The 12,283-nt window shown below is 35.9% G+C and overlaps 1 protein-coding gene across 4 annotated transcripts in view; it reads right to left on the reverse strand.

Annotated features, from left to right (window-relative positions):
* Positions 1-2,782: 2,782 nt before the first annotated feature.
* Positions 2,783-12,283, reverse strand: part of LOC128238293 (phospholipase D1-like) — a 51,242-nt gene continuing 41,741 nt past the window's right edge. For all 4 annotated transcript variants that reach the window (XM_052954070.1, XM_052954071.1, XM_052954068.1 and 1 more), the window contains 7 exons: positions 12,012-12,130; positions 11,376-11,597; positions 10,764-10,855; positions 10,251-10,414; positions 7,639-7,706; positions 7,024-7,362; positions 2,783-6,442 (listed from right to left, as the gene is read on the reverse strand). In XM_052954070.1, the coding sequence (XP_052810030.1) occupies positions 6,215-6,442; positions 7,024-7,362; positions 7,639-7,706; positions 10,251-10,414; positions 10,764-10,855; positions 11,376-11,597; positions 12,012-12,130 (1,232 nt within the window). In that variant the 3' untranslated portion in view covers positions 2,783-6,214. The remainder of the gene's footprint in view (positions 6,443-7,023; positions 7,363-7,638; positions 7,707-10,250; positions 10,415-10,763; positions 10,856-11,375; positions 11,598-12,011; positions 12,131-12,283) is intronic.

Raw genomic sequence — 12,283 nt, forward strand, 5'->3', positions numbered from 1 at the left:
AGAAACAATTTATTTGTCATCTTAAAACGAAAAGCTTAAGTATTTTACTTCGCTCAGTTAATCACTTAAACTTGATTTTACAAAATGAAAATTATCATTAAGATTGTTTAACTTAGTCTGAAAACTCTTCAATACCATAAACAGAAATAGTGAGCTCAGCTTTATCCTGTTATAAGAGGCTTAAGAGTCTTAAGATATTTGGAGAAACTGGGAACAGAAGTTTTACTTGAAGGTGAAGTAATTATACTCACTCACTGAGTTTCACAAGTTAATAATCTGATATCGATATCATAAGAATGCATCATGGATGTATCGAAATATCTATGTTAAGAATCACTTTTTATTTAGTATCGTTGAAGGCGCTTAAAATAGTTAGCAACTTTTTATAAAGAAAGTGGGTATTCAAATAGTTGACTATTGCCAAACATTTGTAAATTTAGATAGAGCATAAATTTCCTCAAACTACACGGCTGATTATGTTTAAAACGTCACCAAAGAACAGGCCAGTTATCGTTTGACGGGAATAAGGGTAACGGGCGTTTCATGACGGTAGCAGGCTCAATGGCAGAAAATGAATACGTAGTTATGTTTGCTTCGGGGTACCGTTTCGATTTCCCATTCCTTGACACGTCAATAACCAGTGTAGAAGATAACTATGGAACTGTAAATGTGGATGTCTCACGTGGGAGCGCCATTCCTGGCGACAGTCGGCTGCTTCCAGTCACCGGGAGCCGCCTTTCCCATCTCTGAGATGGAGACCCTCCTCGGCGGTAAGAACTGGGTATGTATTCATTTACTAATGTCTTGGATCATGCTGAGTTTGAGACTCAATATAAGTTCTTGAAATTATAGCTTCACTTTCACAGATTGAACGTTTTGGCAACTTTATCTATTTATTTTTTTGTCTTGCAACGAGCCAATTTATGCGAAAATGCATGGATACCAATTATATAAGACTGCTGACCAAAGCTTAGATCGCAGATTTTTATATTTCAGTTAAAAAAATGCGTTTTTCTTAAACCGTTAGTAACGGTTTAAGCCATAAAAATAACTTTCGGACGGAAATATGAAAATCTGCGATCTGATCTTTTGTTAGTAATCTTTTATCATTGGTTTGCAGAAATGTACGCAAAATTTTGCTCTTTCCAAGACAAAAGATAAAAAGTTATAAAAACGGTAAATCTGTGAGAGTGCAGCTTTAAAGCCCACATCAAACTTCCTGCGGTCGTATTCCCTAACTTTTTCAATCTCAAGCTCAGAAAAGCATATTTTATGACGTTATATAGAAGCTTTTATATAATTGTTTTTGAACAAAGATTTGTAAATTATCGTAAAATATGCAATTTTAAATATACTACAAATCTTCATTTTATTGTATCGTTCTTTCTAGCTGAGTATCGATGATGCAATTTGCTGTATTTTATTGGTATTGAAACTGACATTTATTTTTCGCAAACGTAATGGAATGAACAGAATTCTTTGTAATTTAATGAAAGTACTTTTCTGAGTCTGAGTCTAGACTTGGACTTGAGACTTGAAATTACAGACCCAGGCTCTGGGCTGGGACACAGCGTCAACTACCCTGTTTCCGAAATGACGTTACGTTACGCTTTTCTAAAATACTTCAATTAACTGTCATCTGATAAATCCCTTTTAGAAACCACGAACATTAATGCCCCACGAACATTAATGATTTCACAGTAGTTGTTTGTTTCAGTGTAACATCGCAAAATATAGCATTCACCCATTGTGAACACCAAGGTAAATATTTCACTCTTAGCTACGCCACTCGTTAAACATAGCTTTTGGTGGTCATTTGGTGAAATATATAACGATCTTACACTAAAACAAACACTTACCCTCTATTAAAAGACAGACATCCGGGGAAGCTGGCAGCCGTAAATGGCGCGCTTCCACTGCTACCTGCGGCACACCAGTTCAGCTTTATGGACGAGCTCGCAGAAATTACGGACTCCGTGAGTGTAATCCCGACAGACAAATTTGGCTGTATCAAGTCTGAGACTAAAATATCACTGTCAGATAAAGCTTACATCAATATCAGGTACTAAAAATATGGCGTACAAAGGTTATTGCACATTCATTGATTGAATGGTTGAAGAAGTATATTCTAATACCTTTCGACGTGCTTACATTAGTTGTTCTTAAAACAGTTGATATTAATATATAAAATAATTAAATGGCAAGGTTATTAAAGCTTCAATTAAGCAACAGTAAAATAAGTTGATATTTTGCTAGTAAACGTTATAATTATCAACACAGTTATCCGTAAAATTTCTCAAGTTCTTTCTTTAATATTTCGGGGCGTTTATCATCGACGGACCCTAGGCTCGCGTTCACTTGTATACCGATTCTACTAGTTAGGAGTTGACAGACCGGGGGTACTGGGCAGGTGGCACTTACACCTTCTCAGTGTGAGCACACACACTAGCCACAACCACGTGCGACTGCCAAGAGACAGTTTGGAACAGTACATGGTAGTCATAGTTTTGATAAGCATTCTGTTGCACTGGATGTTAAAATGAGCCCATTCCTCACCCCAGCTGATCTCAAGATGTTGAATAATACTTCGTTATCTTGGCTTTTTCAGTCTTTTGATTACTAATTGCACACAATTAACCCATATCAAAACACCACTTTTCGACCAAAGGTAGGTGATACATTCAAAGGCAAAATGCACGAGTCAAGACTAGAATCTTTTAACCTACATTTTTTTTCAATATAGTTTAAATTTGTTTTATGTAAAAGACAAAACCAATCCCTGCTCATTCTGGAATAGTTTATTTTAATAAAATAACGTAGAATGTCATATGATTTTATAATACATATTGGTTAAATCCAATAACAGTAAATGTGTAATTGTAAATAATAAGTATATGCATAATTTAAGTAATTCATCAACAATTATAACAGTAGCCCCGGGTGTAAATGCTCTCCCTGGCAGCACCCATCTGTCCCTGACAGTGAGACGGTAATACATATGAGCACTGGTTAGCCCGTGTTAATGCTCGTCCAGTTTTCTTAGTTCATCAGGGGACATAACTTAATAAGTATTTTAGCAAAAGTGATAGGACCTGCTCTACACATATGCATAGTTAGGCCTGGCAAGGAATCCACAACACCAAGGCTTTACAACAACTCAACATTTTTCAGCTGAAACAGAAGAGCTGCATGTGACTAATAAATAAATAATGTACATTTGTTGGCTATTTCATCAAGAAATTTAGTTGCGATTTTATTCTTAAACTTTTTTTAAAACTACCACTGCACTTATGACTGACACATAAGAAGACGACTGGCTGAACCATCACAGTGACCAGATACATACATTTACACAGGTGATTGGTCAAGGAATATAACATGTACATTGAAACACTAACAAAATATTTCAAAATAATCTATGAACATGTACAATTTATTTACAAAAATAACTATGAACATTCACTGTGTGAAAGATATGTGGAGAATATGAGCAAGTGGTATCATAAATAAAGCATAAAACATTTGAATCAATAACTATAACAGTATCATTTACATATCATATTTCAATCCATCATAAACTTAACATACAAATATTTAAGTAAATGGTACCAGAACCAAATAAAACTATCCTTTAAGTATTTGTAGCTTGTCAAACATATCTGGAATCAATCATATGCCACTGAAACAAAGAGTCTATCAGATTATCACTTAAACAAAGAGTCTATTAGTATGCCACTGAAACACTGAGTCTATCAGAATGTCATTTAAACATAAGAGTCTATCAGTATGCCATTTAAACATAGAGTCTATCAGTATGCCACTGAAACATAGAGTCTATCAGTATGCCACTGAAACATAGAGTCTATCAGTATGCCACTTAAACATAGAGTCTATCAGTATGCCACTGAAACATAGAGTCTATCAGTATGCCACTGAAACATAGAGTCTATCAGTATGCCATTTAAACATAGAGTCTATCAGTATGCCACTGAAACATAGAGTCTATCAGTATGCCACTGAAACATAGAGTCTATCAGTATGCCACTTAAACATAGAGTCTATCAGTATGCCACTTAAACATAGAGTCTATCAGTATGCCACTTAAACATAGAGTCTATCAGTATGCCACTTAAACATAGAGTCTATCAGTATGCCACTTAAACATAGAGTCTATCAGTATGCCACTTAAGCATAGAGTCTATCAGTATGCCACTTAAGCATAGAGTCTATCAGTATGCCACTGAAACATAGAGTCTATCAGTATGCCACTGAAACATCGCTTGATTAAAGTCTATCAGTATGCCACTGAAACATAGAGTCTATCAGTATGCCACTGAAACATAGAGTCTATCAGTATGCCACTGAAACATAGAGTCTATCAGTATGCCACTTAAACATAGAGTCTATCAGTATGCCACTTAAACATAGAGTCTATCAGTATGCCACTGAAACATAGAGTCTATCAGTATGCCACTTAAGCATAGAGTCTATCAGTATGCCACTGAAACATAGAGTCTATCAGTATGCCACTGAAACATAGAGTCTATCAGTATGCCACTGAAACATACATGCAGAGTCTATCAGTATGCCACTAACACATAAACTGTAGCAGAGCTTTTAAACAATAAAATAAAATGAAAAAAATGATTCTGGTAATGTTAATGGTTGATAAATATGAACTACAATATTATGCATGGACTATGATACAATCAACATTTGAAAACAAATATTAACATTGTCCACTATCATGATGAAACATAAAGTCGTAGGAAAGGATTAAACAAAACCAACATTACATTGGAGCAGTAATCATAGGAATTTAGGTGACATGAGGAACCACAGACAGATATGATTTCTTAAGGAATGTTTTCATTTACATGTAATTGTAAAAATATGTATATAAAAATAAGATTGTTTCCACAACAATTAACAAATAGAGAAACTCTATACACAGACATTCTGAACGCATACACATACTGGAATACAGGACAGTCAGTAATTTGGCACTTGTAATTGAGTTTCATTACTAACGTATAACAGTTTATCTACTTGTATTACACACAGAACTTTACCCTTTCTTTTTTTGAAAATTGACAACTTCCTAGTTATAATCTACACTTAAACAGACAATTCTAATAACATTGTGACAATTTTATCTAAGAGATTATGATGATCAATTTTCTCACTCAAAGAAAAAAATGCCAAGTAATAAAATACTTGATGAAAAACTTGGAAACAGGTCATTATAACATGTTATATTCATGTCTAATATTTAATATTGATACTTTATAGTTGTTGTATTTCACCATTGTTCAAGCATCAACAACTTATCAAATATACATCATTCAATTGGAATCACATGCACATTAGTACACTAAAATCACCTTAGAAACTGATAAATGATTTTCACAGTAATATGTGTAGTATCACTATCTTGTGAAATACAGAAGAATACATATAATACTAATGTATTTGACTCTGCTTCCAGTACTATAGAAGCAGGTACAGATATTGAGCAAATAGTAATGAACATCTTCTTGATGTATTTTGGAATAGTTGAGATTAAACAGTGAGCACTCCATCAAAAACATTCAGAAATGGTAATAAAGATCAGGCTGAAAGCGAAATAGCCCGACTACAACTACCTTTATCTTTTAACTTAAATAAAGCACATATTATAAAGAGACACTTTACAAGTGATAATTACACACACACACTAAAGAACACAGTGGTTTGCAGCCCAGAACTACTTCCATTGTCAAGTCGGTTCCCTGGTCCCTTTGTGCCCTCTGGGTATTGAGCTGAAGAGTGGAACCAGAATGTGTTTGTGACTACTGATGGACTGACCATCTCTGTGGAATATGAAGGATGCACTCCCAGACTCAGAGCTTGGTCTGTCCACAACTTTGACCTGTACATGGAGTTAAATCCCTCTATGTAAAATAATAGTGTTTGACAAAATAAACAGGCCTCTCTCTACGACACGGATATCAGAACAATTGACATCCTCAGTTTGGCTATGCTTACATGACTATATCCACAGCTGGTTGGACATGCTCAGGTTCATGGGTATAAAGATGTCCACAGTTTGGTGGGCATGACAGCCTCCCCAATGTAACTAGCATGATGGCCTCCTCTATTTTACTATGACCACAGTTTGGTGGACATGACAGTCTCCCAAAATGTAACTGGCATGATGGCCTCCTTCATGCGTCTATGTCCACAGTTTGGTAGGCATAACTGCCTCTCGCTGTGCCCCGCTGGCCATTAAGGATACCTCATTCTCCAGGAAGTACAGGGGCAAGAACACAATACGACCTTTCACCTTCTTTAGCTCCTGCCGGGCAGCCTCCTTGTCGGTCTCTGCGAGGGACGGGGTTGCTGCCATTTCTTTAATCTGACTGAAAGACTTGATCCGGTCGTCCGGGATACACTTGAACACCTACAGTAGAAATGGGCAGTTTTAGGAAGGTGACAGAATATTTCTTCTCTTTAAAATGATATTCAAAGAGGAAAACTTAACTCCAACATTACCAATATCTCTTGACAAGTCAACTATCATAACAGGATATATGGACGATACCAGTTATTGTTTGTTTTAGTGTAAGATCATAACATAAAGTGGGCACCAAAAGTCATATTCAACGAGTGGCGATACCATACGTAAAATATTTTCTCTTGGTGTTTATGAGGTAACATAATTTATATTGTGATCTTTCACTGAAACCGACATTATTTTTTTTCTATATGCCTAAAAAGGATATTAAATGACATTTAATTGTTGTTTTAAGAAAGTCACTAAACTGTATGGGAATGTAACGTCATTTCGGAAATGACATTGCTGAATTTGTGTCCCAGCCCTGTGCGTGCTGACATTTGATTTGGAATTCAGAGCGGGCTTAAATTTAAAAATAGTTAAAGATATCAAATGTTATTTCACTGTTCTCTAAATCTCTTTAAACCAACGGAAAGCATTTAATTATTACTATTTTTACATCTCTACAGACAGACATGGTCACCTACCTTGTGGTAAATGGTTGTGTTGATAGAGGCCTGGGTCAACCAGACGTTCTTGTAAAACTTATCACATACAGGGTCGCTGAGATCTATATGAAAGTCATCCTCCTTGATCCCCAGATGCTCGCGGAAGAGCGTCCTCCGTAGTGATGTGGCAAACTTTCCTGCCATGTGGTCCTTGCCATTCAATTTGACAGGAAATTTGTCCGTGTCTTCCACCACGACAGCGATCTCACTGTCACGTGACCCAATCATGCTGCGGTCATTAATGTTGGCCGATCCGATGATGACGGTGTCGTCGTCCACGATCATCAATTTACTATGCACATATACCAGCTCTGTAACCTGCGAACAAGGTCAGATAACATGTTGTTATATCATATATTTCAAGTACATGAAACTGCAAGTACATCTAAGTAACTTCATCTTTGATAAGATCCCTTGCATGTTAACACACAATATAATCAGATCATCTTGTGTAATGTAAGAACCTTTTGTATTTGATTTTACTGGTAATGAACAAGTATACACAATCAAGTAAGTTTTTAGGAACTTAAGAAAATGGTCTTTTTCCATAAATGTTGTGGCTAATAAGAAGTATTTGATATTTAAGGAACATACCAATTTGCCTTTAAGCTCATCATGACTTCGTAGACCACAAAAGAGAATGTACTTTTTGGGATCATCAACTGTAAACATAATGCAACATTTATATGTATATGTATATATTTAGTATGTAATATTATAATATAACAGGTATTTGATTTACAGTTTGCTACATATTTTCAATTCAAAAATGGTGGTGAAGGTTAAGTAAATAAGACCCTGGAGACTGTTCTATCAAAATCTCCTCAGAACTATTCTGAACCTAGAGGCTAGAGGTGACTGTGAACATTAGTAATGAGCTATTCAAAATCTCTCCCTTGAACATTGATGAAACAATCCCTGGATCAGAGGCTCCAAGATTGGTTTCCCCTATTATAATTACAAGTTTCAACTTGAGGATGGTAAATAGTTCCTCCACACGCACACACCTGTACATGCACATGCACACACACAAACAAACAAACAAATTTATCGGATTTTTAAAATGTGTTAGTTTATTTGTTACAAAAAAAACTAGAGCTACCACTGAAGGTGATTAATACCCCCGAACGCCACCTCTCATTATGATTTATCATTGTATGAAGTTTTATGCTTTTCCATCTAGTAGTTTTCAAGTTACTGTCCGGACAAAAGTTTGACAAAAAAACAACAACACAGACATGGGCAATAACTCTGTAATTTGCTAAAATAGTGTAGCGATTCATGTACACTGAACTCCTTCTCATTGTGCTGTACCATTGTATAAAGTTTTATTACATTCCATCCGTCAGTTTTTAAGTTATGCTCCGGATAAGAAAAAGGTAACAAAGGGCAATAACTCTGTAATTGGCTGAAATAGAATTGCGGTTCCTGTACACTGCACTCCCACTCATTATGATCTATCACTGTATGAAGATTTATTAAATTCCATCCAATAGTTTTCAAGTTATGCTCCAGACAAGAAAAAGTAACAAAGGGCAGTAACTCTGTAATTAGCTGAAATAGAATTGCGGTTACTGTACACTGCACTCCCTCTTATTATGATCTATCACTGTATGAAGTTTTATTAAATTCCATCCAATACTTTTCAAGTTATGCTCCAGACAAGGAAAAAGTAACAGAGGGCAGTAACTCTGCAATTAGCTAAAATATAATTGCTGTTCCTGTACACTGCACTCCCTCTCATTATGATCTATCACTGTATGAAGTTTTATTAAATTCCATCCAATAGTTTTCAAGTTATGCTCCGGACAAGAAAAAGTAAAAAAGGGCAGTAACTCTGTAATTAGCTGAAATAGAATTGCGGATCCTGTACACTGCACTCCCTCTCATTATGATCTATCACTGTATGAAGTTTCATTAAATTCCATCCAATAGTTTTCAAGTAATGCTCCAGACTAGAAAAAGTAACAAAGGGCAGTAACTCTGTAATTAGCTGAAATATAATTGCGGTTCCTGTACACTGCACTCCTTCTCATTATGATCAAGCATTGTATGAAGTTTTATTAAATTCCATCCAATAGTTGTCAAGTTATGCTCCGGACAAGAAAAAAGTAACAAAGGGCAGTAACTCTGTAATTAGTTGAAATAGAATTGCGGTTCCTGTACACTGCACTGCCTCTCAGTATGATCTAGCACTGTATGAAGTTTTATTAAATTCCATCCATTAGTTTTCAAGTTATGCTCCAGACAAGAAAAAAGTAACAGAGGGCAGTAACTCTGCAATTAGCTGAAAGAGAATTGCTGTTCCTGTACACTGCACTCCCTCTCATTATGATCTATCACTGTATGAAGTTTCATTAAATTCCATCCAATAGTTTTTAAGTAATGCTCTGGACAAGAAAAAAGTAACAAAGGGCAGTAACTCTGTAATTAGCTGAAATAGAATTGCGGTTCCTGTACACTGCACTCCTTCTCATTATGATCAATCATTGTATGAAGTTTTATTAATTTCCATCCAATAGTTGTCAAGTTATGCTCTGGACAAGAAAAAAGTAACAAAGGGCAGTAACTCTGTAATTAGTTGAAATAGAATTGCGGTACCTGTACACTGCACTCCCTCTCAGTATGATCTAGCACTGTATGAAGTTTTATTAAATTCCATCCATTAGTTTTCAAATTATGCTCCGGACAAGAAAAAGTAACAAAGGGCACTAAATCTGTAATTGGCTGAAATAGAATTGCGGTTCCTGTACACTGCACTCCCTCTTATTATGATCTATCACTGTATGGAGTTTTATTAAATTCCATCCAATAATTTTCAAGTTATGCTCCGGACAAGAAAAAAGTAACAAAGGGCAGTAACTCTGTAAAAAGCTGAAATAGAGTTATGGTTCTGGTGTATTGCACTTCCTCTCATTGTGCTTTACCATTGTATGAAGTTTTAATAAATTCCATCTAGTAGTTTGCAAGTAAATGTCTGGAAAAAAATTTGACAGCAAAAAAAACAAATAAAGGGCAATAACTCAGTAATAAGCAAGAATAGAGTTATGGTTATTGTACACTGCACTTCCTCTCATTATGCTTTATCATTGTTTGAAGTTTAATCCAATTCCATCCAGTAGTTTTTAAGTTATGCTCCGGACAAGGTAAATTGCAACGGACCGTATAATTATTCGTTCTATAATGTGAGGTAAAAGTGATTTCACCTCGTTTTGCGAGCTGCTGCCAGAGTGAGTTATCACCCTTGGAGATTGACATGTAGTTCCAGTGTAGGACAGCCTGGATAGAGTAGCCACCCGTTGCTCCGATCTCACCCTCGAACGCCGGCAGCAGAGGGAGCACCACATACACACGGAACATCTCCTGCAGCCTGGGAGGATAAACAAACAGCTACAGTTACACTGCAGATTTTAAAGGTGCTGGCATTTCAGAAAACACCAAACATCATTAAAGGCTATACTACATTTTTGCAAACTTTAGTCATTTTTGCATTTTTATTAGCCAGTGCCTAAATAATACTTTTTCTTCTTCTCAGAAAGTCCTCAATTTCATTTAGTAATTTGCCAAATTAGAAAAATGTACAGTCCGATGAACACACTCATACATTTTCCTTATTTTAATTTAATTAAAATTCTGTTTCAACATGATAACAACACCGAGAGCCTTATTTTTCACCACAGATTCATAACAAAAACATAGTGAAGACCAAGAGAGCATACTTGTGGGCGCGAACTATTCTTTCTAGGAGTGCCTCACTGATCTCGTTCCGGACCATCGAGTGGTCCCCTATCTGGCTGATAAAAAACTGGTTCTGAAATACACGTATAACAGGATTACTGAACCTGAAGAATAATAATAAGAGCAGTTGTTGTAATGATTTAGTATTAAAAGCTCGAAAAGGATGTTCTAAAAATACATACTCAGGGGTATAATAAAAAAAGACTTTGAAATGACAATAATACAATGAAAACTACAGGAACTAGTCCAGTAGTCGAAAATTCGAAAATAAACCCAGTTTAGAGGAACAAAGCAAGGGCTCAAACGACAATGTACTAGATACACAAGGATATAAACACTACATGATATAAACACTACATACACAAATACAAACACCACAGACAGATCATACACTCATAAAAAAACCCCCAGAAGATAACCTTCTCAGAACAGTCAGAGACACATAAGTCCAGTGGAACACAGGTCTACTGTGGGCTTTAACCAGTTTACATGGCCATGACCTCACACTTGTTCCTACTTTCATCAATAATTACAAAATTGAAAAAAATATTAACCACTGCACCTTGATCTAAATGTATTGTTTTTTGTCTAACCTCGATGTAAATGTAGTGTTTTGCCCGCTTGATGCAGTCCAGGTATGCTTGGTGTATGGACTGCTCAGTTCGGTTAATGCCCGCCGACCAGCCACAAACGCTACGAAGAATTTGGGTGGTACAGCTGTAGGTGATATCCTTGATGGCCGGGGACACCTCACACTTGGCATATGTCTTGGGCATCAAGATTGGGAACTCTTTATTCGACTTGAACTTCTCAGTCTGAAACCATACATGAAACCATTGCTTTAATCATGGTTAAAATCTTGATATTTCTCTTTTTGTATCTCTTTTATTTACTGGTTTTTCCAACTTACTCTTGCTTTTGTATTTACTGCTTTTACAAATGTTTCAAGTCATGTCATTATCATATCATTATTAAGCTACATTACACGCATAGCAAAATCATATTCGACCTAGTTAACTTTAAGCAATATTATTTATGTATATTGTGTCCCCTAAGTGCAATAACTGAATAACTGCATATAGAAATAGAAGCAAATATTGAGTTCTTGCACAAAGGTGAAATTATATTCTTCATGTACTATTACATTGCCTTTTTAGGCAAAAGCAAGAATAAATCTATTATAACGAGCTTTCCTATTAATGAAATGTTACATCTTATTACATATTCACCTTGCAGAAGTTCCAACGGAGGATAAAATGTCTCGCAACATCTCGGGCAGCCTTGCCGTACACCACGCCCCCAACATCGTGCCATGGCATGCGAGGCGTCTTGTCACGCTCAATGAAATCTAAAATACACACATTCATCTTCTATATATGTAGAAAATGAACCAGAGTTTTCATGTTATTTAAAACTCTTATGGAAAAAATCAGGAAACAAGGTGATGGATTACAAGCCAGAGATACACAGATATTTCCAGCACATTAATTAAATGAAAGAA

The sequence above is a fragment of the Mya arenaria genome, chromosome 6 (assembly GCF_026914265.1).
Source record: "Mya arenaria isolate MELC-2E11 chromosome 6, ASM2691426v1".
Taxonomy (NCBI): Eukaryota; Metazoa; Mollusca; class Bivalvia; order Myida; family Myidae; genus Mya; species Mya arenaria.